The sequence below is a fragment of the Nerophis lumbriciformis genome, linkage group LG20 (genome assembly GCF_033978685.3).
Source record: "Nerophis lumbriciformis linkage group LG20, RoL_Nlum_v2.1, whole genome shotgun sequence".
Taxonomy (NCBI): Eukaryota; Metazoa; Chordata; class Actinopteri; order Syngnathiformes; family Syngnathidae; genus Nerophis; species Nerophis lumbriciformis.
This window is the reverse complement of record NC_084567.2, coordinates 29,467,501-29,493,698: the sequence shown is the minus strand read 5'-3', so window position 1 is coordinate 29,493,698 and position 26,198 is coordinate 29,467,501. Positions and strand designations below refer to the sequence as shown.

Genomic DNA, 26,198 nt, shown 5'->3' with positions numbered 1-26,198 from the left:
ATTGTGTTCGCGCTTATAATAACAACATCGCTAATATTTGGTTAATATTCAGGTCACAGTATGTATAGAGAGTATTGTTGGCGGGTTTTAGATGGTTATTTAGAGGGTTTTGTGGTAGGAATTGATAGCCCCCATTGACGGACTATTTATGTATGTTTATTTACGACTTAGAGTGCATAAAAAAAGAAACATGTTCTTGTTTTATTTAGGGATTTTGATTAATAGACAGCACATCTCTCTCAAATTCTTGCATATTTCCAGTATGACTGATCTGATCTATGATCAGAGTGTTTCTCCAGTGACGTCAATCCACGGAAATTACAGAAGACGTTCGGAGCGAAATAGTCAAAATGGCCGATTGAATTTTTGGCATTTTGTGATGCTTAGATGGTATTTTCACATACTTTTCTGATTATAAATACAATAAGACAGTGGTTCTTAACCTGGGTTTAATCGAAACCTAGGGGTTCGGTGAGTCGGCCTCAGGGGTTCGGCGGAGCCTCTGTCGCGGAGGTCAAGACACATCCGACTCCTCGTGTAAATAAAAACTTATTATGGATACCACCAAACAATGTTCCTTCTAATTTTTCATCTGATTCGCAGGTGTGTAATTTGTTGTGAGTTCATGCACTGTGTTGGTTTTGTTCTTTGAACAAGATGATGTTCATGCACGGTTCATTTTGAGCACCAGTAAAAAAACATATAACTTTGTCTTGAATTTGAGAAAAAAAACAGTTTATTTTGAATGCGCATATGAAAACTAGTGGGGTTCGGTACCTCCAACGAGGTTAAGAACCTCTGCAATAAGGTATGGTTTAATTGATACAATGAAACACAATTAGGCATATAAAGTCAACTTGTTTTTCCCACTCCACTGGTACTTTAATCCGTAGTTGAGTGCAGGCTAACAGGCATGTTTTGCACAAAAGACAAAGTTGGATTTATGCCGTGTAATAACACTCAGTATGTGTCCATGCACTGAATTTGTCAGATTTTTCTAATGGTTTGGCTCTAAAAACGCACCCTACAACCCATGGAAACACCTTAGTCCGATCGTGTTCGGTTTTAGAAAAGTCGGACTAACACACCTGGATTATGCAGTTGAAAACCAGATCTCTCGAGTGAGCGTGTCACCGTAGGGGACACGTCATATCGCGCATGCACCAGTCTCTGGATATAACCCGGAGGTAGATACCATTCAATAAAAACATAGCAAGAGGAGACAGTTTATTTGCTTCCCTTATTAAAAGAACGAAACATTTTGAAGTGCAACGATGAGAGAAAAAAAGAAACCGCGATTTATTTAAGAAGGCATCTAAGGTAATGGAGAATGCAGGCTTAATTCGGACTCCCGAACGAAATATGAATGAAATGGAAGAGAAGCAGGTATATTACAAGTCAAATAATAAAGCGTTCACAAATTTCTTCACACTACTTTTGTACATTCTAAACTGATTAACAATAACTCTTTTTTTTGCACAACAGGCAAGATAGTCCAGAAAAATAGGAACAGTATGAGCTGGGGCACGAACAATCTTTTCTTTCGGATTTAAAACTCCTTCCATCAATCCACAGAGCATTATGAATGAACTCGCCGTCTGAAAATTCTTTCAAAAAACACTCTCCCGCCGGTCTTTCTTTACTTCGGACCTGCATCCCCTTCAAGACCTTCTTGGTAGTAGTGTCATGTTCGTAGCGCAATCAAAAATAATTTCTTGATGCTGTCTGCTATTTAACGTCAGCATAGCCATTAGAGATGTAATATTTGTAATCTGTGGCAATATTACAATGGACATCATGTACTCTACAACAGAGCTAGGCTGGTAACTCGTAAGAAACCGCAGATGCCTGGTGTGACGTCATAGGTCAACCTGAAAAGCAATACAATAAGGTGTGCTAAATAAAAATAAGCGCTCCCCAGTGTACAAGAGGCACATAGCGTATGACCAATAGTCACATTGGAGAGTCTGCATGTACACTGGGTCTTCGCATGTAGGTCTGACAAAACAAAAACATGAACTATTTGAGAAATCAGACTAATTTAGTGCATGGAAACATAGTGACTGAGATTCTTTGACCACGTATCATTCAGCGGAATCGAGTGCTCAAACGGACTAGTCTTAGCGACTCTTTCTGAGACCCCTATTTAATTTAGGGCAGCGAGACCGGAAATTTGTTATGTCTTTGAACTCTTGACGGCTGTGATGTTTGACTGTGAGTCATCCCTTCCACTTCATGGCTGGCATTCTCTTAGCATGTTAAGCTTCCAATAGGGGCATTTGGCAACCCATTTTGCCGAAAATTGAGCCCTATGAAAACAAAGGCGTACAGAAATCGAGATGCATACTAAAAGATGGTAAAATAGGACCCACTTGTAAGAAGTATTTGAGAGTATCGACAAAAATGTGCTGTTTATAATTGAATGTACACCTTTGGTTGTGATCCTCAGACGGAGACAGAAAGGCGATGGACAGATTGACCCCTTCCCCCGTCGCAGAAACTATTGTAAATGGCGGTGAAAGCATAAGCCCGACGCACAGCTCGGCAACAGGCCACAACAAGACATTTTCGCTGGTAAATGAGAATGGTATGTCAGACACCGAGGTGCCACATGGTTCTGTCACTGGAAGCAATGGATTCATTCTCACTAAGCCGCAGCAGGAGGACAGATCTGAAACCACGGCAATGTCCCCCAGTAGGACAAACAGGTCACCTTCAAGTTCCAGCACAGGTGAAAATATGACCAAAGCCCCCTCTCCCTCAGACCCTGGGTCTGCACAGACTTTAGGCACACTAAGAACTGACCCTACGATGGGGACTATGTTGGGCAAGGAGACAATAGACTCTAAAAATGGTGCAGCCCCAACTACCACGTCATCAGCACCCATCACCATACACAGAGCCCGAAAAACCATGTCCAGACCGGCTGTGACTCTCGAACAAAAGGTAAATGATACAGAGAAAGATATTCAACTTTTCAGTCATTCTGCACTTGGATATCAGCATAATGAATGGTAAATAAATATAGCAGTTGTGCACGTATTACATGTTATATTTATAGGTTGAACACTACGCCATCCCTACAGTTCACGTACATCGGTATGAAGTTCATGGTTCTGTTCATTTTCATTACAGTAAGGGTGCAAAATACAAACCATAAAACAACTTAAGTGACAAAGTAAACCATTTTTAAACCCAAAAATGTAACAAGAAAACCACCAGCCAGATTGTTACCAATAGTGTTTTTTACATAACATATATAATTTCCAAGTTTCAATACATTTCACAACTATGACTACCGTATTTTCCGGACCATAGGGTACACCGGATTATAAGGCGCACTGCCGATGAATGGTCTATTTTTGATCTTCTTTCATATATTAGGCACACCGGATTATAGGGCGCATTAAAGGAGTCATATTATTATTATTTTTCTGAATTGAAAACACTTCCTTGTGGTCTCCATAACATGTAATGTTGGTTCTCTGGTCAAAATGTTGCATAGATTATGTTTTACAGATAATCTTCAAGCCGCTTTCTGACAGTCTCTTCCGGATGCGCCGTTTTGTGGGCGGTCTTATTTACGTGGCTCACCTTCGGCAGCGTCTTCTCCCCATCATCTTTGTTGTAGCGGTGTAGCGTGCAAGGACGGGAGTGGAAGAAGTGTCAAAAGATGGAGCTAACTGTTTTAATGACATTCAGACTTTATTTAAATCAATAACGGAGCAACATCTCCTCATCCGGAAACAACCACATCAGAAATGTGTCCCGTGAAAAACCGTCCGACCGGAACTCTAATAAGTAAAGTTCCTTGGGTGAATAATGTAAACTCACTACACCGGTATGTTTTAGCGCTTTCATGGCGAGTTTACTGACAGATATAAGTAAGAACTTGACACTACTTTATATTAGAAATGGCAACAGCGTAGGATGAATGTCACATAACAAGAAGATAGAGAAAAAGAAGACACTTATCAACTACGGCGTTGGCGCGGACGGGTGCAATTTTTCAGGATTTATGCAGATCCCAAATACAGATCAGCAGGTACCAGAATGTAAGAAAAGTTGCTTTTGCATAATATTGCGAAACAAAACGGCAGATAATATGTCTTACCTTATACACGCATCATAATAATACTCGTATGTTTAATGCGCCGACAATCCTTCAAGCGGTGCGGCTTCATAGCTTACCAAAGTCGTACTAAAACATTTTGATAGATTTTTGAGCGCCGTGTGTAAAGTTCTATTTTTTCAATGGAAAATTTAAAATGTTGGTGTTGTTTATGTGAGACCCATCCATCATAGTGCAGGCTACACTTATCTCTTATGTTTGACTGCCATCTACTGGTCACACTTATCATTACACTATGTACCAAATAAAATTGCTTCGAGGTGGAAGAATCTTCGGTCATCTCCCTAGAAAATATACTGGTGAAACTAAAACAAATTGAATATCGTGCAAAGGATTGTTTAGATTTTCAAGGTGAAACTAGTATATGACATAGCCTCATCACATGCAACACAATATATTTCAAGCCTTCTTTTGATATAATTTTGATATTTATTGCTTACAGCTTATTAAAACCTTGAATTGAAAATCTCAGAAAATGTTAGTTTGAAAAAAAAAAGTAATCTATGATCATCAAAATTGTAATCAATAAAGGCTTGACACGTCGCACTTTGCATGTAATGAGTTTATATGACATATTAGTTTCACATTTGAAGTTGAATTGCTGACATGAATGGACTTTTACGTGATATTCTAATTACCGTATATGAATTTCACTTCTACAATATAATGACTGAGTGAAAATGTGCTTGGAGGAAAACATGCAACTTTTTTCAATTGAACATTCACCCACCGAAGGAGCATCCGCTGTGGCAAATGGGTCCAAGGTTTTGACCACAAACTTTAGTCAGTGACATTCGTCAATCCTAGCCTGAGTCTTTGTACTTCCTTGCTGTGGTGAAAGCTAGCGGCAGACGTGAACTGGAGCGAATACTGCCCGCCTCAAAACCAGTCAGAATCTGTCTCCTCAAGTTTATCTAAATGAGAAGGCTTTCATTTCAATTCAACAAATAATAGCGCTAACATTAAAATCGGTGTAATGTTAGTACCTGTTGTATTTACCACAGATGACTGTTGCTGCCTGGTATGAGATTGGCGCTGTTCAAAAACGCGGCATTTATTTATAGTTATTGCATGCTGTGTGTTCAAATGTTTCAGCATATTTCTTATATGTCCTCTTCTTGATGAAATAGCAAACTTAAAACTATTACAAGTTGCACTGTTGTGCCTTTTTGTCTTCTAAAATGCCTCCATTAATTGTTTGGAAAATGGCACGCGATTCCAAGCAATTTATACACTGGGAACAGGTTCTAAAGAAGAACCGGTTCTCAATTCCCATCCTTACACTTAATACACCATGTATTCGTTATTGGCCGATCTTTCTCATGGATGATCGGTATCGGAAGGGGCAGCATAAAACCCGGATTGGAACATCCCTAATTTTATGGTTTGTACTTTGTACCTCTACTGCACTGAAAATGAACCAAACTATATCATCATTATTACAGAGGTACGTGAGGATGAGTTTCCAATAATTTCTACAACTCTTATTTTTTTGTGATAGAGTGATTGGAGCACATACTTGTCGGTCACAAAAAACATTCATGAAGTTTGGTTCTTTTATGAATTTATTATGGGTCTACTGAAAATGTGACCAAATCTGCTGGGTCAAAAGTATACATACAGCAATGTTAATATTTGGTTACATGTCCCTTGGCAAGTTTCACTGCAAAAAGGCGCTTTTGGTAGCCATCCACAAGCTTCTGGCAAGCTTCTGGTTAAATTTTTGACCACTCGTCTTGACAAAATTGGTGCAGTTCACGTCAAATTGGTAAAAGAATGGCTAAATCAGGCTAGAATTAAGGTTTTAAAATGGCCTTCCCAAAGTTCTGACTCAAGTGTGTGGACAATGCTGAAGAAACAAGTCCATGTCAGAAAACCAACAAATTTAGCTGAACTGCACCAATTTTGTCAAGAGGAGTGGTCAAAAATTCAACCAGAAGCTTGCCAGAAGCTTGTGGATGGCAACCAAAAGCACCTTATTGCAGTGAAACTTGCCAAGGGACATGTAAACAAATATTAACATTGCTGTATGTATACTTTTGACCCAGCAGATTGGGTCACATTTTCAGTAGACCCATAATTCATAAAAGAACCAAACTTCATGAATGTTTTTTGTATGTATGTGCTCCAATCACTCTATCACAAAAAATAAGAGTTGTAGAAATTATTGGAAACTCAAGACAGCTATGACATTATCTTCTTTACAAGTGTATGTAAACTTTTGACCACGACTGTACGTTTTCATTCTACTTGATATGAAAGGAAAAAGTTATGTTACTTGAGTAAAGTCCTGATATCTATAGTTGAATGAGAATAAAGTCCTAGTTTTGAGTGATGGATGTCAAAAATCTGACAAAAGCCTTTTGGCAACATTATGAGACCAGCAGATGTAGTCTTTCTTTCAGGACATGGTATCTATATATGTTGAAGAGGTTCATTTAACCTACTGATTTGTATTTATAAATGGTTGATTTATATAGGCTAGTAAGGTAAAGTTTTGTACCTGACAAGTTTCGGCTACCTTGCTTCTACACCTCTGTTGAAGGCTGCAGAAGCAAGGTAGCCGAAACTTGTCAGGTACACAACTTTACTTTACTAGCCTACCGTATATAAATCAACCATTTATAAACTGGCATATATTTATCGCACATTATTCATTAGGTAAATCTTAAACATTATTCATTATGCTTAAAAAATAAAGCGTAACATGAAAAGACACTGTCATCAGCTTTGCCGGGCAATTAATTTGTATTAGATACTAGGGATGTGACTCTTGCAACTCGCAATTCAATTCCTTTTGGATTCTTGGGGTGATGGTTCAATGTTGATTTGACACGTTTCTTGCTTGAAATCGATTCCCACAAAATTTTATTTTGCATATAAATTACCATAAAACCTTATCTAAACAGCTTACAGGTTACCAAAGCTCCTATCAGCTGCTGTGTATGATATATACGTGCAGCGAATAAGCGCAAAAATGGCCTAAAAACTATTTAAAAAAATGTATTCTCAAAGTGTTTTAATCGATTCAGAATCATCATAGAAAAGAAATACGACTCAAATTTTAATATTATTTCTCGGCACCCCTTTGAGATACGGTATTGACTGTATGCTATAAAATGTATTTTGTAATTTTTTTATTAAGCTATCAGTTTAAGCTAGGCAAACCGCAAGAGCTTAAGACATTTCTTCCTAAGGGAAAGGTTGTCTAGTACTGCTGAGAAACGTCTGGCAAAGTTAACTAGCTAGATACCGTATTTTTCGGACTATAAGTCGTAGTTTTTTTCATTGTTTGGCCCGGGGGTGCGACTTATACTCGGGAGCGAAATTATTAACACATTACCGTAAAATATAAAATAATATTTTTTAGCTCATTCACGTAAGAGAATAGACGTATAAGATTTCATCGGATTTAGCGATTAGGAGTGACAGATTGTTTGGTAAACGTATAGCATGTTCTATATGTTATAGTTATTTGACTGACTCTTACCATAATATGTTACGTTAACATACCAGGCACGTTCTCAGTTGGTTATTTATGCCTCATATAACATACACTTATTCAGCCTGTTGTTCACTATTCTTTATTTATTTTATATTGCCTTTCAAATGTCTATTCTTGGTGTTGGGTTTTATCAAATAGATTTCCCCAAAAAATGCGACTTATACTCCAGTGCGACTTGTATATGTTTTTTCCTTCTTTATTATGCATCTTCGGCCAGTGCGACCTATACTCCGGAGCGACTTATAGTCCGAAAAATACGGTACAACTTTTGGAAATAATTATTGTAAAGACAGTTCATTGATATTTTCTATCGCTTGGCTTTAGGTTTCAGCATTTTAGAATGAATTTCCTCATTTGTGGCTCTAGAATCGTTGGTACTATTGGTAATAGGTCTGCCACTAACGACTATTTATAGACCATTTTAGCGATCAGTCGACTAATCGGATTATGAAGTGTACACATTTTCAGTCCGTGGCTCTACTTTAGCCATCAGCTTTTCACCGACATGGTTTAGCTTGTGGAATTAGGCTAAAATAATAGTTGTTTCTATATTTTTTTTTTTACACAACTCATCTCTTTGTTGTTAGCTAGATAGCTAACAAGCTACCTGTCATACCAAGGAGACGTTAGACATACCTCTGCTTTGAAATGCTCCCGCATCACAGACGTACTGCTTTGCAAATTGGAATACGTTATTTGTGTCTTTGACGTGTTTAGGGTGAAATGTTAACATCCTTTCCATGTTTTCGCTTGCTGTGTTGTTACCAGTGGTCGCAGCCATTTTTGTTTGTTTGTGTTGCTTGTCAATCACTGGTCGTACCGTAAAAGCAATAGTAATATAAAAAAAATATTTTCCATTTTTGTTGGCAATGACTAATCTTCGCACATCTAATTGGTTAATGCAATGTTGGTCACAATAATGTATGTTTCAAACACTGGCTGCACAGTTTCTGTTTTTGTCACTTACAGCTTCTTAAAAGAGAACTAAGAGAAGCACAGAACGCCAAAACGGAGACTTTGGTAGTGTCTGACACACCAAAACCCTCACAGCAGGTTTCAGCGGAGAACCATCTACCTCAAAATCCTTTTTCAACTTCAGCACAAGCTTCTTCAACAACGTCACCAGCAACTCCTCCAGTATCTCCGCCTCCACTTATTTCAACGCCAGCCAAGCTCCAACTTGGTCCAATAGGTTAGAGACAAAAATATCACCCATTGACAAAAACGTTAAGAAAATTTGCTGTACTTGGGTCTGTACACATCATGTCTCTTTATCCAGCCTACTTCACAGCAGGGTTGTCATCCCGTAAGAAGAAGCGAAGAATGGGAATTTACAACCTGGTTCCCAAGAAGAAACAGAAAATTCTTCGGCAGACGACAATGCTGGAAATGTTCAAGGATGCCAAGGAACCAGAGGTCTGTAGTCATGACATCGTAAAAAGAAAATGTAATTCATAAATGTGAATGAATTAGAGATGTTCCAATCAGGGTTTTATGCTGCCGATGCAGATACAATCATCCATGAGTTAGATTAACTGTAAATTATTTAAATTGTTGTTCGATTGATTTGGATCGACAATGTGTTAGTTAAGTCAAAGCATTAATATGACACTTTTTTTGGGATCATAACTGTCAGGTTCAAACACTGATGACATCTATTAAACAAGACAAGAAGCAAAGAATTAAACAGAGACATAATTCAATTTGGCTCAATTTGAGGAAAGACGCATGGACACTGTACCCTTGCGCAGTGTCTCAGCACGCTCTGTCAAAAGATTGCACGCCTTCTTCTTTTGTTTGGACCTTCCCTGACCACATGGCAACAGCTGTTTCTAAGGGACGAGGGTCGTAAAGAGTTCACAGAAAAGGTCGGTTCAAAAAAGTAAAAGAGTTCAAAAAGAGGTTCGTAAAACAGTTCAAAAAGAAGTTTGTAAAACAGTTCAAAAAGAGGTCGTCTGGAACTCGGGCAGATCCTGCCTTCTCTCCGCTTTGTAGTTCTTGGGTTAAAACAATATCTTTCTGTTGATTACAATACATGAAAGAAACAAAAACACCTTCATGTTCCTTCCATCCTACACAGTGGAGTTTTACAGGCCTTCTTGGTAGGTTCAAAGACATCTTTTGGTCTTCTCGCTGGGAACTCATTTCAACACAAAGTTTTTGTGATAACTTAGATACAATTATTCTAACAATAACCCCCAACAAATAGCAAGAAACAACTGTACAGTATGGACGTTTGTTAGCTTTTTGTTGTTATTGTCCAGTCCTCTATTACTGTAATGCTATAAACACACGTTTTGTCAGGTTATATTCTCATTATTGTTGTTTTGCCTCTCAGACAAACATCAATGGTGACAAGGTTGATTGCGCAACTGAGGAGGGGCAGGAGGAGGAAGACTCAGATGAAGTGGACTCTGATGAGGAAGGACAGCAGCAAGGAGAGGAAGCTATCACCGCTGTCCAGGAAGAGAGTCCAACATCTGAATCCATCTCTCAGGTTTGAACATAAATGTTGATTCCAGCAGTATTGGCCTGGAAAAAAATGTGTGATGTCAAAGAATGGAAATAATCCAAGTAAATGCAATTGATGTGTCTGTACTAAATATTGGAACTCAAACTTGTCATTAGGCAGAGAATGAGCCAGATTCTGACGAGTCTGGAGTAGAGGCTGAGGAGGAGGGCACCGAGTCGGACTTGGTAAGCTCAAACTTAAAGCAATCAAATACTTTTCATCCTCTTGCTTCAGACAATTCTCTTTATTTTCATTCATCGTCTCATGAATGAACTTGTATCTGTCTGCCTCAGAGCACGGAGTCTAGTCTCAAGAAGAAGCTGAAAAACAAAACAAAAGCAGACAGTGCTTGGCTCCGGCCGTCCAGGAAGCGCAAGAGGAGGGTAATGGTCAAAGGTAAGAACTACTGACACCGTGTACACCTGTCACCTAGCTCATTCTCTGTTGTACGTTGGCTGGTATTTGTAACTGAAATTACCAGGGATGTTCCGATCAAGGTTTTATGCTGCCGATTCCAATACCAATCAACCTTGAGTAAGATCGATTGATGCGGCAACTGATCACATCTAATAACTGTAAATGTTTTTATTAGAGATGTCCGATAATATCGGCCGATAAATGCTTTAAAATGTAATATTGGAAATTATCAGTATCGGTTTCAAAAAGTAACATTTCTGACTTTTTAAAACGCCGCTGTACGAAGTGGTACACGGACGTAGGGAGAAGTACAGAGCGGCAATAAACCTTAAAGGCACTGCCTTTGCGTGCCGGCCCAATCACATAATATCTACGGCTTTTCACAAACACAAGTGAATGCAAGGCATTGTTGGTTAACAGCCTTACAGGTCACACTGAGGGTGGCCGTATAAACAACTTTAACTCTGTTACAAATATGCGCCACACTGTGAACCCACACCAAACAAGAATGACAAACACATTTCGGGAGAACATCTGCACCGTAACACAACATAAACACAACAGAACAAATACCCAGAACCCCTTGCAGCACTAACTCTTCCGGGACGCTACAATATACACCCCCCGCTGAAGTGTTCACTTCACAGGTGTCATAGATAGCCTTCAGTGACAATCTATGATGTAAATAGTCATGAAAATGAAGAAAACGCATTGAGATGAGATAGTGTGTCCAAAAGAATGCCAAGAGTGTGCAAAACAGTAATCAGAGCAAAGGGTGGCTATTTTGAAGAAACTAGAATATAAAATATGTTTTCAGTTATTTCACCTTTTTTTGTTAAGTACATAACTCCACATGTGTTCATTCATAGTTTTGATGCCTTCAGTGACAATCTACAATGTAAATAGTATGAAAATAAAGAAAACTCATTGATTGAGAAGGTGTGTCCAAACTTTTGGCCTAATCACTTTAATTCCTAAATTGCTTTGTTTCATAATATAGGTTTAGTGTAAACCAAACAAGGGAACAATTTTTTTGTGATGATAAAGTGTAGTGTAAAGTGCTGAAATATTATGAAAAGAGTGAGTCAATCAGACTTTTGTTCTTTGCAGACACTTCAAGGTCACCAATGGAGGAGGCTCAGGAGCTACCACTGTGCAGCTGCCGTATGGAAACCCCCAAGAGCCGAGAGATTCTCATCCTGGCAGACAGGAAGTGTATGGCCACCGACAGCGTTGATGGACAACTGACCCGTTGCCAAGGTGCCGTTTTGAAGCAAGAAATGATGCGGCCTTCCAACTCTGTTCAGCTGCTGGTACTATGTGAGGACCACCGTAACGGCATGGTAAAGCACCAATGTTGCCCCGGCTGTGGCTTCTTCTGCAGAGCTGTGAGTACCAGGTCACATTGCTCTTTTCTGATCCAGTTTGTCCTAATAATATACAATACAATTATTGTAGATACTTTCAAGAACATCAATAGTTAGAGGACTCTATGGGCAGATTGTGTTGCCTGTTGTTTAACCTGTGACTCGGGATGGGATTCGAAAACCGGTTTATTTTCAGAACCAGTTCCCATTGTGTCAGTTCCTTTGAATCGCTTGCCAGTTTTTCAAACAATTCTCTTACCCATTTGCATAGTGTCTGGCGATATGGCCTTTTTTTAATATCTCGATATTTCTAGGCCATGTCACGATACCCGATATATATCTCAATGTTTTGCCTTAGCATTGAATGAACACTTGATGCATATAATCACAGCAGTGTGATGATTCTATGTGTCTACATTAAAACATTCTTGTTCATACTGCATTAATATATGCTCGATTTAAACTTTCATGCAGAGAAGGAAATCACAACTAAGTCAATTGACCAAAACTGTATTTATTAAACAGTTATTAAGCAGTGGCACAAACATTCATGTCATTTCAAAACAGAAAGTGCAAGATTGTCAGAGACATTTTAAAACAAGCTATTAGTGCACTTTTGTGCATCATGTCACTAAGACGACACATCAATACAACACAAAATTAAAGTGCACTTTTTGTACAGAATGCCACTACAATAGTTTAAAACAAATAAAGTGCACTTTTGTGCAGGATGTCACACAAGATATTTCAATAACTGTCAAATAAAAATGAGCTGCATAATAGGAAATAAAATAGTGTATGTCCTTCGCTATGTGGTAGGTTCCTGCGGACTTTATCTCCTTCTGTTGTTGACTAGTTTTTTCATACGGTGTTGATGTGGAAATGGTTGCCTCTGCATTTTGATGGTGTGGCACCAAACGGAGATGTTGACATGCAGAGTTTCAAGCACTCTTCATTCTCTAGCGGGTGACTTTTCAAATGATGCTACATATTAGCAGTAATGCTACTTTTTGTAACAACGCTTTTGCCCCACACTTGACAAATTACGGTTGTATGTTCGACATATTCCCACTTAAAGCCAAACCACCGCCAGACGATGGACCCCCTGCTGTTTTTCTTGGGAATTAATTATTCCTTCATTTGTTACCAGATTCGCACCTTCTTTCTCTCGTATTACCACTCGCACCACAGCTAACGTTACCCTTGCCGCTACCTCTCTGCTCTGCGAGGGCGTATACGTATGTGACGTATGTAAGAAGGTGCGCTTGTTTTATGTCTCTGTGAGAATTAGAGACAACAAAGAGTGAGAAGAGCCTGTAGTGTAATGCCTGCAGCTAAAAGCAACTGCGTGAGAACGTATACTCGAATATCACGATATAGTCATTTTCTATATCGCACAGAGACAAACCCGCGATATATCGAGAATATCGATATATCGCCCAGCCCTAGTCTGACGTCACTATGCAGGTTGCATAATGACGTCAGACAGGGAAATGGCGGCCTCAGGGCGAAACAAACACTCTCAAGTCTGGCTACATTTTACAAGAAAAGATTGCAACAGCACTACTTGTAATAATTGCAAAATTGCTATTCCATAAAGAGTAGGACATACGAGCAATATGCTGAAATATTTGAATGTAAAGCTTGCAATAACTATAAATAAAAGTTGCGTGTCGATCCCATCCCAGCAGCAGTAGCGCTAGCACGTCATCTGCCGTAAATATAATAGGTACTAGCTCACCACCTATCATGTTAGCGCTATTATGTGTTTAATGGAAATTAATGCTTTCTAATTTCGATGAGCAAGAGGAGAGACAGATTCTGGCTCAGAGGCGGGCAGTATTTGCTCCAGTTCACGTCTCTCACTGCCTTTTAGCTATCTCAGTGGTTCTTAACCTTGTTGGAGGTACCGAACCCCACCAGTTTCATATGCGCATTCACCGAACCCTTCTTTAGTGAAAAATAAAATGTTTTTTTTTTTCAATTTCAAGACAAAGTTATGCTTTTGGTAACACTTTAGTATGGGGAACATATTCTAAGTAACAAAGACTTAATTTAGAGTTTTTTGGACACTAGGAGAACATATTATAAGTATCAAAGACTTAATTTAGAGTTATTTGGTTAGGGTTAGGGTTAGAGGGTTAGGGTCAGGGTTAGGGTTATAATAAGGCCGTGCCGAATAAGGCATTAATAAGTATTTAATAATGACTAGTTAAGAGCCAATATGTTACTAATTTGCATGTTAATAAGCAACTAATTAATGGTGAATATGTTCCCCATACTAAAGTGTTACCATGTTTTTTTTACTGGTGCACAAAATGAACCGTGCATTAACCTCACCTTGTTCAAAGAACAAAACCAACACAGTGCATAAACTCACAACAAATTACACATTTGCAAATCAGTCTTGACTTCTGCTGTTGCTGTATCCGTAATACGCCGATAGGGAGAAGTTTTTATTTACACGATGAGTCGGGTGTGTCTTGACCTCCGCCGAACCCCTGAGCCCGACTCACCAAACCCCTAGGGTTCGATCGAACCCAGGTTAAGAACCACTGATCTATCTGTAGTGTCCCGAGAGCGTACGTAACGCGGTAAAAAACAGTCAAGCGGATCACAAGGCTGTCAAACAATTTTAATTCAATTAACAGCCCCCAAAATTATAACTAAGGCAAAAATAAGCAAACAACATATTAAAATATTAAAAAATCTGGAGGCACTGGAAGACTATAATGAAGAGGGCTTTGATTGTCTCGTCATGGGAAAGCCCACAAAGACCCCAATATCGAAACGGAGCCACCCGGAAGACTCACCTGGCTATGTGTCACCACCGGGTTCAAGCTTTGCTGATATTTTGGATTCCATCAACAAGCACTGCAACAACATTAAATACCTGGGTATATATATTTCTTCCACCTTGTCAGATCTGAATCGCTTAAATTACTCCCCAATCTTAAAATCACTGCCCATCTCACAGGAAACTGGGTGAAACACGGTACACTGACAAAGCTTAACCTATTTTACTATAACAATCTACAAGGTTAATACAGTTCGCTTGTCTTTCTTCGCCTCGATTTATCTGCTTTCTTTTGTAACTCAAGTTATCATTACATATATGTATTGTTGCATTTGAAACAATGATATTGTTGATAATAGAGGTAATTATTATTATTATTATTCATTATCAAGGTGGCAGAGGGGTTAGTGCATCTGCCTCACAATACGAAGGTCCTGAGTAGTCTTGGGTTCAATCCTGGGCTCGGGATCTTTCTGTGTGGAGTTTGCATGTTCTCCCCGTGACTGCGTGGGTTCCCTCCGAGTACTCCGGCTTCCTCCCACTTCCAAAGACATGCACCTGGGGATAGGTTGATTGGCAACACTAAATTGGCCCTAGTGTGTGAATGTGAGTGTGAATGTTGTCTGTCTATCTGTGTTGGCCCTGCGATGAGGTGGCGATTTGTCCAGGGTGTACCCCGCCTTCCGCCCGATTGTAGCTGAGATAGGCTCCAGCGCCCCCCGCGACCCCAAAAGGGAATAAGCGGTAGAAAATGGATGGATGGATGGATTATCAATAGTGCTATTTATAACGGTATTTTTATTGCTCCATTTGTAGTGAAACAATGTTTATTGTCATTGATTAGTTATTAATATTTACTTCACTAACTGCTTCTCTGCTATCACTTTTCGTATCATATTTGTGCATATCGTATTTGCTGATGTTATTCTGTTGTTGTTGTTGTTGTCTCTCTGTCTTATCCCCCTGATGTCCCCGCAATTTTCCTCTCTGTCTTCCTTTTTTTTCTATCCCCTTCTGCTCCGATCCGGCTGCGCCAAACATTAATATTAATAATAATTATATTATATATACATATACCGGTATATGTTTGTTGGCCCTGCGATGAGGTGGCGACTTGTCCAGGGTGTACCCTGCCTTCCGCCCGAATGCAGCTGAGATAGGCTCCAGCACCCCCCGTCACCCCAAAAGGGACAAACGGTAGAAAATGGATTGATGGATGTTAATGTAATTATATAAATCTATTTAATAAAGTCAAATACAAATAAGGCAACAAGAAGTATCCCACACTTCTCTTTTGTAAAGTAAATCTGTACAGCAAATATGGGCATCTATATATATATATATATATATATATATATATATATATATATTTTTTTTTTTTTTTGTAATAAGTAATTTTTTTTTCTATGCTATGTGCCTCATAACACATCACTGTTGGCTTTGCTAAGTCATGTTTTCTCTAAACTAAACAAAATTTATGCTAATCCACTTTTTTCTTTTCCAAATAATCGATAAGAGAACTGATAAGGAACCAAATCGTTAAGCAGAATCAAAAGTGGAATCAGAACCGGAAAAATCTTACCAATTCCCATCCCTACCTGTGACAGTATTGATAAAATGCAAAAAGTAATGGCATAAGATTTTAATGGCTGCATATTTGTCAGTCAAAAGAAATACGGTGGAACCTACTTATGTCGACAACTCACTTATGTTGACCAACTCAAGACCATGTTTATCTTACTAAAAAGTGCCAGCTGAAGTTGACGTCAGCAAACATGTTTGACTGTTTTAGTTGATATGACATGTATTGTTTACTTTGTGGTTCGCATGTGAATAAGACTGTAATGGTGTTTGATGACCGTATGTCTGCTTGTCAAATCAAGTGATTACTGAAAATTCATTGGATGACATTCATTATTAACTTCTTCATGACTTCAGTACATTTCGGGTGGATTGACACTTCTTGGACGGACGGACTGACTGACGTAGACATTACCGGGTTCCACTGTATTACACTTTTTTATTTTTACAATCAATGGACTCTACGGCCACTTGATTAAACACACCCGTGTCCTTTTCTGTGCAGGGGACCTTCATGGAATGCCAACCTGACATGAACATTTCACACCGTTTCCACAATGCCTGTGCATCTGTGCTGAAAGGTCAAAGCTTCTGCCCGCACTGTGGGGAGGAGGCCAGCAAGGCCAAGGAGGTGACCATCGCAAAGGCAGACACCACCTCCACTGTACCGACTGCACTCGCTCATGGACCAGTCACGCCGGGAGCCCATGAGGGCAGAGCAGACACCACCACTGGCAGGTGAATGATCTGCTGTGTTAGCGTTTAACTGATTTGTTTGATTAATTAAAGGTTTATCGAGTACTGTATACCTAGTTTGGATAAAGAAATGCAATGTTACACATCTGCGACAGAGCCCATCGTCTGCAACGTCCATTAGAAGATGATATTTATGTCTTATCAGCAGCACTGGCTGAGAACAAAAGATGGTTAGGGATAGGGCTTTCATGTTAGAGTCTGAGTCTGAGCAATAACACTAGATCTGTCGTTTGTGCTTAAAGGGGTACCTTTTTTTGCGTATTTGTGGTTACAATAAGTTCCAAAAAATTGAAATCATACCATGAAGACAGGAGTGAAATATTAATAAAACAATCTTGTCTTTTTCCAAACTTGGTCTAGACGAGCCATTTTGAGTTTTTAGTGACATATTTTGTGTTACCGTATTTTTCGGATTATAAATCGCTCCGGAGTATAAGTCGCACCGGCCGAAAATGCATAATAAAGAAGGAAAAAAACATGTACGGTATAAGTCGCACTAGAGTAAAAGTCGCATTTTTTGGGGAAATGTATTTGATAAAAATCCAACACCAAGAATAGACATTTGAAAGGCAATTTAAAATTAAAGCTGCAAGCAGCGATGGACGGGATTGACTTTGACGGCATATAAAATCCAAACCGGAGCAGTAATTAAAACTCTTTGGTCAACTTCTAATCACAAGGGTTAAATCTCTCTCCTGTGCTAGTTTGAAGCCGACACGACAAATGCGCTCAGAGGAGATAACGTTTTTACAAAACTTTTGTTTTGAAGGGGGAATTGCAAACTTCCTGTTGATTTTAGTTGGGGGTTGTCAATACATGAAATGTAGGTCTAAGTGAGACCTACATAGAGGTTTTTGTTTCATGTCTCTAAGACATTCCTACTGGAAGTTACAGGCAGTTTTGTCTGAGTTTTCTTCTTAGGAGCAGTTGTGTCTGTGTTTTCTTCCTAGGGGGCGCTAGAGCGCAATTTTGAGTTTTGGGGTTAGGTTTTTTTATTAGATCGCAATTTTTGCCAGTCCTGATGTTTGTGTCCAGTTTGGTGAGTTTTGAAGCATGTTAAGGAGGTCAAATTACAGCTCAAAGAGGCAAAAGTGACTGTTTTTACTAAAATGTTGTTTTGAAGGGGGAATTGCAAACTTCCTGTTGATTTTTGCTGATGGATGTCATTGTATGAAATCTAGGTCTAAGTGAGACCTACATAGAGGTTTTTGTTTCATGTCTTTATGACATTCCTACCGGACGTTACAAGCAGTTTTGTCTGTGTTTTTTCCTCGGGGGCGCTAGAGCGCAATTTTGAGTTTTGGGGTTTGGTTTTTTGATTAGATGGCAATTTTTGCCAGTCCTGATGTGTGTGTCAAATATGGTGAGTTTTGAAGCATGTTAAGGGGGTCAAATTACAGCTCATAGAGGCGGCGGAATAATAATAATAATAAAACGCACGAAATACAATAGGGTCCTCTGTCCCAAAGGGACATTGCGGTCCCTAATAAATAAAGAATAGTGAACAACAGGCTGAATAAGTGTACGTTATATGAGGCATAAATAACCAACTGAGAACGTGCCTGGTATGTTAACGTAACATATTATGGTAAGAGTCATTCAAATAACTATAACATATAGAACATGCTATACGTTTACCAAACAATCTGTCACTCCTAATCGCTAAATCCCATAAAATCTTCTTCCTCGGTGTCGCTTCTAAACAACTCTGCCAACTCCAAAGGTAGACAATGCGCCGCTTCCTCTTCTATCGGTACGTCGCTTACGTCAGAGTCATCGTCAGTTGCAGTTCCAATTATTCCAGCCTTTCTGAATCCGCACAGGATGGTTTCGGTTGCTGATAAACGCTATTCTCTTACGTGAATGAGATAAATAATATTATTTTATATTTTACGGTAATGTGTTAATAATTTCACACATAAATCGCTCCAGAGTATAAGTCGCACACCCGGCCAAACTATGAAAAAAACTACGACTTATAATCCGAAAAATACGGTAGTTACATCAGCGGATATCTTCGCCACTTTATTCAGTTGTTGTCAGTAAGTTCCTGGCTCATACATGCATGCAAAAATCCTCCGCTATTGCCATTTCTAATTGAAATTAACGTATGGTTGTAACTCATATCTGTCAGTAGACTACTCAATATGGGACATGACTGGTGTTTTGAGATGCAATCAAAGGAGGCTTGGCTTGGAGGAGGACTTCAGCACGTAAATAAGACTTCGAACAAAACGACGTATTCTCAAGAGACGGTCAGAAAACGGCTTGAAGATGGTCTGCAGAACAAAATCTATGCAACATTTTGACCAAAGAACCACCATTACATGTTTAGGAAGTTGTTTGTTTGTACCGGTATGCAATTTCATCATGATACGTCACATATTAATTTTTTTTTTTAATTTTTCTTAACACGTCCGAGTAAGTAGGTAGGCGTAAAGCTTATCTATTCCTACCGGAGATGTCCGATAATGGCTTTTTTGCCGATATCCGATATTCCGATATTGTCCAACTCTTAATTACCGATTCCGATATCAACCGATACCGATATATACAGTCGTGGAATTAACACATTATTATGCCTAATTTTGTTGTGATGCCCCGCTGGATGCATTAAACAATGTAACAAGGTTTTCCAAAATAAATCAACTCAAGTTATGGAAAAAAATGCCAACATGGCACTGCCATATTTATTATTGAAGTCACAAAGTGCATTATTTTTTTTAACATGCCTCAAAACAGCAGCTTGAAATTTGGGACATGCTCTCCCTGAGAGAGCATAAGGAGGTTGAGTCCCGGAAGAGTTAGTACTGCAAGGGGTTCTGGGTATATGTTCTGTTGTGTTTATGTTGTGTTACGGTGCGGATGTTCTCCCGAAATGTCTTTGTCATTCTTGTTTGGTGTGGGTTCACAGTGTGGCGCATATTTGTAACAGTTTTAAAGTTGTTTATACCACCACCCTCAGTGTGACCTGTATGGCTGCTGACCAAGTGAATGCCATGCATACTTGGTCAGCAGCCATACAGGTCACACTGAGGGTGGTGGTATAAACAACTTTAACACTGTTACAAATATGTGACGTCACGCTGTGACGTCATCGCTTTGAGAGCGAATAACAGAAAAGCCGTAGATATTATGTGATTGGGCCGGCACGCAAAGGCAGTGCATTTAAGGTTTATTGCCGCTCTGTACTTCTCCCTATGTCAGTGTACCACTCCGTACAGCGCCGTTTTAAAAAGTCATCAATTTTACTTTTTGAAACCGATACCGATAAATTTCCGATATTACATTTTAAAGCATTTATCGGCCGATAATATCGGCAGTCCGATATTATCGGACATCTCTAATTCCTACCCATTTCCACTTCATAGCAGCTACTAGTACATTTGTTCACTTCCTGTTCTCATTTTGTAACACAATTTAAATCAAGGAATTTTAAGTTCTCTTACAATAATAAACAGTTCAGTTATAATTTACATAATGACATGAGTGTCTTATTTCAATAAGTTCAAAACAATTACCATCATTTTTTTTGTGGTTTGAAAGTGTTTTCAATGTAGAAAAAAAATCCTAATACGACCCCTTTAAGTGTTTTTCCATGTGCTTGAAATAATGCATCCATCCATCCATTTCCTACCGCTTGTCCCTTTTGGGGTCGCAGGGGGTCGCTACAAATTTGTCCTATTCGTATTTTCCCATCCAGACATTGGCACAAAAGGAAACACACGTGTGTAAATTGTGAATAAAGCCGGCCAATGTGATTAATTTACTTTGCCATCGTACCTTATTTTATGACTGTGTGAAAATCATGAAACATGGAGCAGTTGTGAATGTCACGCTACAACCACTGTCTTCGTTAACGTATACATACAACATATATAACGTTCCAGGATGTCCATGCACGATCGCCTTACGTTACGCCATTGTTGGGTACTTTACGCCAGTGGTCCCCAACCTTTTTGTAGCTGCGGACCGGTCAACGCTTGAAAATTTATAAAGAAATACAATCATGTGTGCTTACGGACTGTATCCCTGCAGACTGTATTGATATATAGTGTATATATTGTGTTTTTATGTTGATTTAATAAAAATAAAAATAAAAATTTTATTTTTATTTTCCCTTGTGCGGCCCGGTACCAATTCGTCGGCGGACCGGTAACGGGCCGCAGCCCGGTGGTTGGGGACCACTGCTTTACGCAGCACCAGAGCCAGGATTTGTTTTCTAGTTGCTAATTTCATTGTGGCGTTATGACACTTTTGTACTCATCTCAATGAATGTTCCCAGGTGTCTTCAACTAAAGCGATTAGAATAGATTTGATAATTTTCTGGAAGTTTATATTATCATTTAATGATGTGGGGTGTAGAACAGCATTCAACTTCAAGTGCAGTATAATGTTTCACCTTCCCGGAACGCTAGACTTATTGCACCCTCATAAGCGTGTAAATACAAAATTACTAAACCAATTTGACAGGGAACACTGACATTTTAGGGTTGCGCCACTCAGTGTGCATATCTTGGATGAAGGTGTGTACTGACATACTTATGTCAAGGGGGAGAATGCCGCATGGCCAGAATACACGCAAGTGCACTGCTTTTACTACTTAAAAAGGGCCCTAAATTGCTAACACAGTTTCAGACCAGCTGCAAATTAGGTGTGATGGAGTTACAGTGCCATCTAATGTACAGAGTTGGAACGACAAGTTACATGCACACAGTTTAAATATGTAATAATTAGCGATCACAAAGGAAGCTTCACATTTGTGGGCGTCCAAATTTATTTGTGGAAGGCTGCCACAAACAACTTAATGTATGGGTAACACTGAAGGCTGCATCATCTTTTAAAGGGGAACATTATCACATTTTCAGAATGGTTAAAACCATTAAAAATCAGTTCCCAGTGGCTTATTTTATTTTTCGAAGTTTTTTTCAAAATTTTACCCATCACGCAATATCCCTAAAAAAAGCTTCAAAGTGCCTGATTTTAACCATCGTTATATACACCCGTCCATTTTCCTGTGACGTCACATAGTGATGCCAATACAAACAAACATGGTGGATAGAACAGCAAGATATAGCGACATTAGCTCGGATTCAGACTCGGATTTCAGCGGCTTAAGCGATTCAACAGATTACGCATGTATTGAAATTGGTTGTAGTGTGGAGGCAGGTAGCGAAAACGAAATTGAAGAAGAATCAATCAATCAATCAATGTTTATTTATATAGCCCTAAATCACAAGTGTCTCAAAGGGCTGCACAAGCCACAACGACATCCTCGGTACAAAGCCCACATAAGGGCAAGGAAAAACTCACCCCAGTGGGACGTCGATGTGAATGACTATGAGAAACCTTGGAGAGGACCACATATGTGGGTAACCCCCCCCCCCCCTCTAGGGGAGACCGAATGCAAAAACCGAAGAAACTGAAGCTATTGAGCCATATCGGTTTGAACCGTATGCAAGCGAAACCGACAAAAACGACACGGGAGAAAGCGAGGACGAATTCGGCGATCGCCTTCAACGATTGGTATGTGTTTGTTTGGCATTAAAGGAAACTAACGACTATGAACTAGGTTTACGGCATATATAATACATTTGGCAACAACATGCACTTTGAGAGTGCAGACAGCCCAGTTTTCATCAATTAATATATTCTGTAGACATACCCTCATCCGCTCTCTTTTCCTGAAAGCTGATCTGTCCAGTCCAGTTGGAAATGCATCTGCTTTGAGTGTCGCAGGATAGCCACACATTCTTGCCATCTCTGTCGTAGCATAGCTTTCGTCGGTAAAGTGTGCGGAACAAACGTCCAATTTCTTGCCACTTTCGCATCTTTGGGCCACTGGTGCAACTTGAATCCGTCCCTATTCGTGTTGTTACACCCTCCGACAACACACCGACGAGGCATGATGTCTCCAAGGTACAGAAAACAGTCGAAAAAAACCGAAAATAACAGAGCTGATTTGACTCGGTGTTTGTAATGTGTTTGAGAAAATGGCGGATTGCTTCCCGATGTTACGTCTTGTTGTGACGTCATCGCTCCGAGAGCGAATAATAGAAAGGCGTTTAATTCGCCAAAATTCACCCATTTAGAGTTCGGAAATCGGTTAAAAAAATATATGGTCTTTTTTCTGCAACATCAAGGTATATATTGACGCTTACATAGGTCTGGTGATAATGTTCCCCTTTAAAGACTGAAAACGACACTTGAAGTGGTCATGAAACTGTGGTCAGTTATTGTTGTGTACAGTAAGTAGAAAAATAAACCAGTTTTTTTTAACAACTTTATTTTCGTAAACAACTTCAGTGTAGTAAACTGATGTTCGTCCACAGCCCATTTCTAGTTGTATATTGCTTTGGGATTAACAGACTCTCGTTGTTTTTTCCAGGTCCTCACAGTTGACTGTGAGGTGTGATGGCAATGGTGGCGCAGACAGCTCTCTTTCCGCCGGTTCGGCACCACAGCAAGACTCAGAACCATCTTTTCCTGGATCCTCCAGGACCTCTGTACTGCAGGATAGTATTGGAGAAACACCCCCATCTCCACCTCTGCAAGTACCACCACGAGAAACCCTTGAAAGTGTCCTGGTTGCTCTCAACACAGAGAAGTATGTTGTCGTTAGTCTGGAACGTTTTTACTGTCAAAAGCCATCCCTCTCAAATTATTTTCATTTTGACTTTGACCAGACCAAAGAAGCTGCGTTTTCACCCAAAGCAACTGTACCTCTCAGCCAAACAGGGGGAACTTAAGAGAGTCGTGCTCATGCTGGGTATGTCACTTGTGCCTTTTTCTTTGTCATTGTCGCAACTCTGTGTTCATCCGAATGCTTTGCATCTTGACGCACGATGCAGTGGACGGTATCGACCCCAACTTTAAGGTGGACTCACAGAACAAACGCACCCCTCTCCATGCAGCAGCTGAGGCAGGACAAAAGGAAATCTGCCACATGCTCGTACAAGTAAGATATTTACCAGTGATTTCCTGTGTAATGCTTGTGTGATTAAAGGTTTGATTGTACAGCCCCTCCTGTATTTAGTAGGGTTTTTTGTAGAGATGTCCGATAATATCGGACTGCCGATATTATCAGACGATAAATGCTTTAAAATGTAGTATCAGAAATTATCAGTATCTGTTTCAAAAAGTAAAATTTATGACTTTTTAAAACGCAGCTGTACCATAAACCTTAAAGGCACTGCCTTTGCGTGCCGGCCCAATCACATAATATCTGCCGCTTTTCACACACACAAGTGAACGCAACGCATACTTGGTCAACACCCATACAGGTCACACTGAGGGTGGCCGTATAAACAACTTTAACACTGTTACAAATATGCGCCACACTGTGAACCCACACCAAACAAGAATGACAAACATTTCGGGAGAACATCCGCACCGTAACACAACATAAACACAACAGAACAAATACCCAGAACCCCTTGCAGGACTAACTCTTCCGGGACGCTACAATATACACCCCCCGCTACCCCTAACTCCCCACCCCAACCCCGCCCACCTCAACCTCCTCATGCTCTCTCAGGGAGAGCATGTCCCAAATTCTAAGCTGCTGTTTTGAGGCATGGTAAAAAAAAATTATGCACTTTGTGACTTCAATAATAAATATGGCAGTGCCATGTTGGCATTTTTTCCCATAACTTGAGTTGATTTATTTTGGAAAACTTTTTTACATTGTTTAATGCATCCAGCAGGGCATCACAACAAAATTACGGTAGGCATAATAATGTGTTAATTCCACGACTGTATATATCGGTATCGGTTGATATCGGAATCGGTAAATAAGAGTTGGACAATATCGGAATATCGGATATCGGCAAAAAAGCCATTATCGGACATATCTAGTTTTTTGTGATTGTTTCAGCTGAATATGCCTGAATTTGACTTGTGATTTTATGATTTTTTATCAATGTGTTCCTTGTAACCTTAAAATATCACATGATTTCAACACAAACTGGAAAACCAATACTGAATTGATGTTTTACTTGTTTTGTACCACACATATTTATTTAGATGGCAGTAAAAGCGCATACTCAAAGCTCATTGTCAAATCACTGTAGTGTTTTAGTGTATAGTGTGTGTGTATGTATAATTATGGGAAGAAACAGCACCAAAGGCTTCCTTATTGTCCACTATCTGCACTGTCGTTCACAAGTTGCAGACATTTTCCGTGTAGGCTTTTTTTAAAATGCTTGTCAATCTTAAAAATTAAGTTTAATTTCATCTCATTTACCCCCACACGTTAAGAGTATTTGTGAACTGTTGAGTGATCTATAGCGACAGTCTTTGTTGGTAAATGAGAGACGATGAGAGATTATCATCAAACTTCAACATCTCTTTCATGTAAATGCTGCCTCTTTGCTAGGTCAGCATTGCAAATTAATATATGTTCTTATTTGCTTTACCCTGGATAAATAAAGATTAAATAAATAAAAACATTTTTCCCTGTTTGCTAAATTCTAAAAACCCAATGCCAAAGTTGACCGTTTAGCTTTAGTAGAGGAGCTAACAGTCCCTTTCAGTAGGGCTTTTTTCCATTATGGCTGACTTTCTGGTTGGTTTCGTAATGTGAAAACACTTGATATCAAACACATGCACCCTATGCAAGAACATTTTGGAACATTGGGAATGAAAACATTGTAATTCCATGGCAAATCAGAAAAGTGGCCATTGCCGATATTTATTTCAAAGGTCCAAACAAATATTAGTTCACATTAGAGAGGTTTCAGGTGTTTTTAGTTAGGTTAAACATTTTGTTTTCAAATGTGAAAGAGCAGTGAATTAATTCATATACCAGTGTTTACAATTCATTATGGGCCTCCGATGTTTTATCATGTCCTTGTATTTTTTGTTAGTATGGTGTCTGTCTGTGTTGGCCCTGCAATGATGTTTTGACTTGTCCCAGGGTGTACGTACTCTGCCTGGGATAAGCTCCAGCCCCACCGCATCCCCAAGAGGGACAATCGGTAGAAAATCGATGGACGGATGGATTTAAAATTGTATTCATTATGGTTTTTAAAAAAGCCTTACATTTGCCTTTTTGAAACCGGCAAAGACTGCTATTATTATTCCCGTTTATGTGCATCAAGGTAGTCAATTCCTGCATCCTGTTGCCTGCA

The 26,198-nt window shown here is 39.4% G+C and overlaps 1 protein-coding gene across 3 annotated transcripts in view; it reads left to right on the top strand.

The window, feature by feature from the left end:
• Positions 1-26,198, top strand: part of ehmt1b (euchromatic histone-lysine N-methyltransferase 1b) — an 83,828-nt gene that overhangs the window by 28,625 nt on the left and 29,005 nt on the right. Inside the window, exons 3-13 of one of the 3 annotated variants that reach the window (XM_061980763.2) lie at positions 2,450-2,946; positions 8,607-8,829; positions 8,929-9,053; positions 9,976-10,134; positions 10,266-10,334; positions 10,443-10,545; positions 11,677-11,954; positions 16,817-17,049; positions 23,456-23,674; positions 23,754-23,836; positions 23,919-24,025. In XM_061980763.2, the coding sequence (XP_061836747.2) occupies positions 2,450-2,946; positions 8,607-8,829; positions 8,929-9,053; positions 9,976-10,134; positions 10,266-10,334; positions 10,443-10,545; positions 11,677-11,954; positions 16,817-17,049; positions 23,456-23,674; positions 23,754-23,836; positions 23,919-24,025 (2,096 nt within the window). Of the gene's footprint in view, positions 1-2,449; positions 2,947-8,606; positions 8,830-8,916; positions 9,054-9,975; positions 10,135-10,265; positions 10,335-10,442; positions 10,546-11,676; positions 11,955-16,816; positions 17,050-23,455; positions 23,675-23,753; positions 23,837-23,918; positions 24,026-26,198 lie in introns of all 3 variants that reach the window. The other 2 variants (XM_061980762.2, XM_061980764.2) reach the window with 2 other exon arrangements.